Below are 7,059 nucleotides of genomic sequence, written 5' to 3'. Positions count from 1 at the left end.
AAGTTGGGAATACATGATATCACAGGAGCTTCCTTGGTCGACCAGTACCCTGCGGACGTCCATGTTTGCCATGTCCACTCTGATGAGCAGGGGTATCTGGGAGTTTGCAGTTCCACCGGGCAGCTCTTCCATGTAGAAGGCTAAGGGCTTTGACTGCCCTTTCGGTTTATCTAGAGTTGCGCTCAGGTTGGAGGAGCCATCTATCAATTCTTCAAATTTTCTCTTGATGGACCCCACAGACTGTTTGTCAAAACCTCCACCAGAGATAACCATAGCGTGGGCAAGTGCGTCCCATTTGCTCAGCGTGGGGGCAACATAGGTGTCGTCCACGTAGTCAGGGACAAAGAAGTCTTCAGTTCTGGAGATGGCAAGGGCAACTGGTTTGTGCCCGGATCTTTCTGGTGCAGCTTCTTCAGTGTTGCTGGTCTCAGCAGCTTCTGCTCGGGGAGCATTGCCCCTCTTCACGTATTGCTTGATTTGCCCATTTCTAATCAGGATTTCAATGGCGTCTTTTAGTTGTATGCAATCGTCAGTCAGATGGCCGTAACCTTTGTGATACTTGCAGTACCTGCTCTTGTCTTGGCCAGGCTTAGTGGGTTGTTGTCTTGGAAATTTAATTCCTGCTTTAGTGAACTCAGCTGAGTTGCACTCTTTCCAAATTTCTTCCTGGGATTTGCTAAGGGGAGTATAGTTGCTGAACGTGCTAGGAGGTCCACGGGGTTCCCTAGGCCTTTCGCCTCTTCGTCTTCCTCCTCCTCGGCTGGACTGTTCAGCATTCGAACGAGGAGCAGGTTGACTGTTTCCTGTTCGTCCATAACGGGCAGCGTCTGCAGCTTGTTGCTCTTCATATTGGATGTAGGGTTGAGATTTGAGAAGGAGGTCGCCAAAGGTGCGCGGTTTTTCGATACCAACGGCTTTTGCAAAGTCAGAGTTTGGCCTAAGGCCCCTTTGGAGCAGGTATTTCTTCATGTCATCAGTTGTTTCTACCTGGACGGCTTCCTTGTTGAACCTCTCTATGAAACTGCGGAGAGATTCATTATCAGCCTGGAAGATGGCGTCCAGGACTGCTTCAGTCTTTGGTTGCTTGCGGGAAGCAGTGAAGTGCCTGCGGAACTGGTCGGACAGATCCATCCATGAGGTTATGGAGCGAGGAGCTAGGCTGTGGTACCAAGCCATAGCTCCCTTTCTAAGAGTAGTAGGAAATATTCTGCATCTAATTGCTCCACTGACCCTCAAGAAGTTCAGGGTAGCATTGACTGATGCAATGTGTTCATCTGGGTCAGAAAGTCCATCATAAGCTGGGAGAGGAGGTGGTCGCTCACATCCCTTTGGAACGGGTGCTTGAAGTATGTCGTGAGATAAAGGGCAGAGGGGATCATCCTCGTCACTCTCATGTGAGTTTAGGGGAGGTGAGGCCTCACGATCAGGAGTTGGGCTCCTGGAGAATTGGTCAGTGTGATGGCTGCGGCTTACTGGCTGCCCTTGTTTGGTCATCAAGTTGAGTCCTTGGGGAGAATGACGACGAGGAGGTGTTCGGTCCACAATTTTTCCTTTCTTCAGATTCGGAGAAGATATACCCTCGCGGGGAGGGGAGACATGGTCTCTTTTCCTGCCAGGTTGCTCGATCCTCTCAAGGGCAGGTCGTCGTTGTCTGACGGTTTCCTGACGAGGAGGGGATGGAGAAGTAGGAGCTCTCCTCGGGGGAGAGTTATTCCTTGAGAATCGCTGGTTCCTTTCCAAGCGATCAAGTCTCATACTCTGCTCGTCCATTCGGCGATTCTGGCCCTGGAGAGCTTCGGTGGTTTGCTTTAGGGCAGCTATGAGTGCTGCTAGTTCAGCATTGGTAACTGAAGCAGTGGACAAGTCGGTTTCTGCTGATCTGCCTTGCTCGGACTGAGGGCGCTTCCCTGCCTGCTTCTCAGTCAAGACGACCAGGTCGCCGTCCTCAGAAGTCCAGGAAGTTTCCTGCCCGTCTCTAGGGTCAGACTCGGGGAGGGCCTGGAGGTCAGTGATGAGAACAGGAGGCAGACGGGGAGAAGAAGGAGGAGCAGCGTCCTCAACGTCATTGTTGAAATGAGATGCACTGGCCATGATGAAAGAGTGATTGATTGGTTTTGTTCTTTGGTTTACTTGCTCGAAACAAAGAAGGGGAGAACTCAGGTCCCCACAGTCGGCGCCACTGATCTTAACTGTTGATCAGAACAGGTAGGAGGCCAGCTGGAAGTCCGTTGAGCAGGTGGTAGGAAGCAATCCGAGCAGATGATCCACGGAGGGGGGGGTTGTACCTGCAGGTGCTCCGATGCCAAAGTCAGACAAGGAATATAGAGAGCAAAGAGGTACTTAGAGAGAGGTTAGAGAGAGAGAGTAATTGCAATAATGAATAGTGTCTACCTTGCTCTCCCAAGAGGGAGAGTATTTATAGCCCCCAGCTCTGGGCCAAAGGTCCTCTTAGTGGGCTGGACTAGCCAAGGCCCATTAAGAGGGACTGCCAAGATATCACCCTTAGATGGTGGGTAGAGTAGTAATTTTACCCTATCTTGGTGGAGAGGTTGTGCCATGTTGACATGGAGGTGATTGGGCAAGCCATGTGGACTTTGTGAGGGTCTAGGTGGACTAGCATTAGTCTAGTCCAGAACACTAACATATTCTACCTTGATGAATGCAAGCAAGACTCAAACCAACTTATTACAACTCACTATTATTTGTGAAGCTTAAATTGTTTTTCGTGTGAGTTTATACATAGCGCATTAAATGAGATGTGTGATCCCATATATCTAACTTTTATTCCGTTCCTTAAAAAAAAACTTTTATTCAGTTAGTAAAATAAAAAAACTTTATTCCAAATAATTTGAATTTTTTTATTAACTCCCTCATTTTTAGGGAGAATGAGCTTCAGGAATATAAACTTCGGTCTCGAGTTAAATAAAGTCTGACAAAAATTATATTCATCATAAATTAAACTTGTATTTTCTTGAATAATTTATTATAGAGACTCATTAATCATTTGAGTTTAATATCATATAGTTAATTATTTGAATATTTTTTTGGTCCAAGTAGTCTGGTAGCTAGAAATTTCGCCCTTAAGGTGGATAAATGGGATGATCGGGATCGAACCATAACCCATACATATATAATGCAATGTCCTACCAATTGAACTAAGCTGACTAATCATTTGAATATTTTCATTATAATAATTTTGTTTTATTTATTGTTACATTATTAGTTTATGGGTACATTACTATTATTTTGCTGATAACAAAGTTGTGACAACGGCTACTTTTTCTGTCGTTTAATTCTCTCTCCTACTTTTGTGGTCTACAAGACAAAGAAAACCCAATTCAACCAAAACAAAACTTTTGTAGAAAACAGAGAAACCAATAAACCAAACGGTCACACATATGATTTGGCAATGAAATCTCAAAAACAATCAAACCAGATTAAACTAGATGAACCACAAGAAGCAGAAGAACAACAACAACAACCATTGTTACTTCAAACTACAAAAGTTGTTGAGTATTTAGAACCATTCATGTCATTAGAGCTTCTCTGCAAATTCCCAGATAACTCTGCTTATGACTTTGACTATTCTCAAAGCACAATCTGGTCCCCATTGGTTCCTAGACCCTACACTCCCATGGATTTGGAACTCATAACTCCAAAGAAACTTTCCTATGACTTGGGTTTAGGAGCTAGATGCAGTGTCAACAAGGTTGGTTCTAAGCTTAGGAAAAAGTTCACTTCTTATCCCTTCAATCTCAAACTAGATTTCATTAAGAAACATAGTAAGAACAAGAAGATGTTGGCTTCTGATTTCTCACCAACACCTCCAAAGATCAAAGGTTCGTGTAACCCCATCATCAATAATAAGGTATTATTTTTTGTTACATTTATTTATTTATTTATTTATTTATTTAATTTGACTCATTATTTATTTGTTTATTTATCAATTGATTTATGATTTTTAATTAATCACATCTAGATGTCTAGTGTGTTTAATTGATTTTATTGTTGTAAAACAGTTTAGAAATCTGAAATTGGGTATTCATCAAAAGTATTTTATTGTAGCTAGTTTTAATTAATCACATCTAATTAAGTCTCACTTGTGGGTGCTTATTTGATACAGCGATGGGGCAGGGCATTGAAAGCTGCTTCAAAACAGTTCAAGAGATGGAAGGTGAAGAGAGACCCCATTGGACATGTTATGCTACCAAAGTCTTTCAAAGATGGAGATTTTTAAATATTATGATATGAACTTTTTTATTTTTATTTTGCTGATATTGGTATTCATTCAATAACCAAAATACCTTTTTCCACGATTATGTATGAGCGCATATATTGGAAGTGTTTAGATATTTAAATTAACTCATCTTCACTTAAGTGTGACTCAGAAACTTATTTATTCCAAATGTATGAGACATTATTTATTTATTTTAGTAGTTTAGTGGCTAAACTTAAAGTTGAATAAGTGAAGTGTCCGGGTTCAAACTCCGTTTCTTACAATAATATATGCAACGTCCCTTATCATGAATGATTCCATAATTTGAATTATTGGTCTGTTGGTTCACTACTTGGTGGTGGTTTGATAATTTGCTTTCCATGCATATTCCGCTAGCTTGATTTCAATAGAACCTCTTGAGGTTTCTGAAGCATGCCATATTAATGAATTTGATCTTCTATGAACTTTTGGATTCAATCAACTTATACATTGATTTGAGTAATTTTGGATATAAGCTCAGGAATATTGTAAATCAGTTGATGTACACTTGTAGAATGCGAAATGTTTAACATGAAGGAGCATGTTATTATCACTATTTTTGCTAACTGTGGTGTTTCTCAAGGTGGTGGTGATGCATACTTCATTGGTGCCATTACTATTATGAAAGTTTATTATAAACAATCTCTTAGTTTTCTCCTTGCCCTTTTAATCGTCTTAAGCACACACGTTTCGGGGACGACGAGAGCTACTTCTTCCATTGGACATCTTGCGTCGATAGGTACGTGGTAGGCCGCTTCGGCGCTTGGTGTTGGGTTATTTGGCGAAGAGTGAAAAAGTGAAGTTTATCAAGTTTGTTAATAAAATTTTAGCCGTTCAAAAATAAAAATAAAAGAGTGAAAAAGTGAAAATGATAATATCTATGATAACTTTTAATTCTTTAAATAGATTTCATCATTAAGATCATAAGAGTTTAAACTTAATTATCTTAAACTTTACTTATATTAATTATATAATTTATTTAATTTGACACACACGCACGTTCGAGCACACGGAAAAATGCACTAAGCAAAAAAAAAATATTAAAATAAGTAGGTACAAGAAATGCGTAAAAAAGTACAAACATGAGACCTAAAACCAAAGAACGAAAGTTAATCCGTCCTAATCCCTATACAATTACAAACCTTTGGATTAGACAACCAATAATGTAAATCGAAGCAAAATCCTTTTTGCCTGGCCTTCAACCACCACCACCACCAACACCAAAGAGAGTGTTTCACAAACGGAAGGGTTAGAATTTAATTAATTAATTAATAGGTTAAGATGTTAAGAGTATAAAATGAATGAGTTAGGGTTTCACAAGGGTTAGAATTTCTTGCATGACAAACTAAAATGTAGTAAGATTAAGATAAGATTAAGGCGTATTTTTTCTGTTTGGAGTTTGGACTTTGAAAAAAAGAAAGAAAGCAGGGGTGTGACTATGCAAGTGCCAGGTGTAAGTAACAACTAACAACACCCTCCCTAACAGAATAAGCTAAAGTCTAACTACTTACAAAACCATTTTGGCGCCATTAATTCTTCATTGTAGTGCTAGTGATTTTTGAAACAAGAGAATGTACTTGAATTTCGAAGACGACAGCGATTCACGGTGGCGTTGTTCTCAATGCCACCGTTCTTCTCTAAACCTACTAACAGACCAAGGCGGCACAATCTGCGTCGTGTGTTTCCTCCAATCTCATCTCAAATCCTCTCTCGATCTCCAACCATCCATGTCTCTTACGCTCTCTCTCTAAATACCTCAATTCCTTCACTCTATCGTCACTTTTCATCCTCACTTCCTCGTTCATCTCCAAATGAATTGAACGAAAAGTTTTATGAACTGTTTCTGTTGTTCTGATGCTTCTGTGTGTAAAGCTTCATTGTTTAGGGGTTCTTCTGAATTGTGAGAAGGAGGATGAGCTCCATGTGTACATCAAAGATATATATGGTCCCATTTCCGTTCTTGTTACATGTCTTCAATTGCCAAGGTGAGAAATGTATTGAATATTGTCATGCTGTAGTGATTTTTTCACTTTTAGGTTTGTGTTACACTTTGCAAGTCTTTTACCGACAATGCTGCCTCGAAGACAGTTGGTCAGTGAAGAATCTGAATATGATATTGGTAACATGTCTTTATCTGGTGAAGTTAATTCCATTGAAACTGAAGATGGAGCCAAAGGAGCATCTCTGGTTAATCTGTTTGCTGAAGCAATCAAAGGCCCATTACTTTCATCAGACATTCAAGTCCAAATCGGCACTCTATATTTGCTCTTTCATCAGACAGTATCAACCAAATTCTGCAATGCTTGTACCTACTTAAAGAGGCATATGCGTATAGTCATGATGGAAACTCTTTTCACACTAGCAAACTAGAACTTAGAAGCGGCATTCTAGATATATGCAGAACACGTTTACTGCCTTGGCTTGCAACCGGCATCAATGAAATGGAAGAAGAAATTATCCTGGGCTTACTAGAAATCTTTCATTCGGTACTGCTTCTGCATAATGCATTGTACTATTAATTCTAGGGAATCTGCAGATATATACTTGTACAAAATCAAAGGAAGGATAAGCTTCAAACACAGGTAGAAATCTGACTCTAAGTGGTTTGGACTTTTTGCATTAATTTGTGCTATCAATTAACAACTGAATCATATCGATTAATAATGTTTGTTCTCTCTTTTGATGATTTTATGATCCTTTCTTAACATATCTTAGTTAATTTTGGTTTCAGGTGCAACTGATTGTAGGAGTTGTTAGTTCCCTTAATGAGAGTGACAAAGCTGAATTGCATAGGATATTCTTCT

The 7,059-nt window shown here is 40.0% G+C and overlaps 1 protein-coding gene across 1 annotated transcript; it reads left to right on the top strand.

Moving 5' to 3' along the window:
• Positions 1 to 3,332: 3,332 nt before the first annotated feature.
• LOC123911214 lies at positions 3,333 to 4,428 on the top strand. The gene is made up of 2 exons (XM_045962587.1): positions 3,333 to 3,868; positions 4,124 to 4,428. Exons 1-2 carry the CDS (start codon positions 3,410 to 3,412, stop codon positions 4,235 to 4,237), a joined length of 573 nt encoding a protein of 190 aa, XP_045818543.1. The 5' UTR covers positions 3,333 to 3,409; the 3' UTR covers positions 4,238 to 4,428.
• The last annotated feature ends 2,631 nt before the right edge of the window (positions 4,429 to 7,059 follow it).

The sequence above is a fragment of the Trifolium pratense genome, linkage group LG2 (assembly GCF_020283565.1).
Source record: "Trifolium pratense cultivar HEN17-A07 linkage group LG2, ARS_RC_1.1, whole genome shotgun sequence".
NCBI lineage: Eukaryota > Viridiplantae > Streptophyta > Magnoliopsida > Fabales > Fabaceae > Trifolium > Trifolium pratense.
The sequence above is the reverse complement of the archived record's forward strand: the minus strand, read 5'-3'. Positions and strand labels throughout refer to the sequence as shown.

Bases quoted from the DNA above. Each gene is read 5' to 3' on its own strand.
- LOC123911214 (XM_045962587.1), top strand. From the start codon at position 3,410: ATGAAATCTCAAAAACAATCAAACCAGATTAAACTAGATGAACCACAA. The intron at 3,869-4,123 runs GTATTATTTTTT...TATTTGATACAG, and splicing joins ACCCCATCATCAATAATAAG to CGATGGGGCAGGGCATTGAA.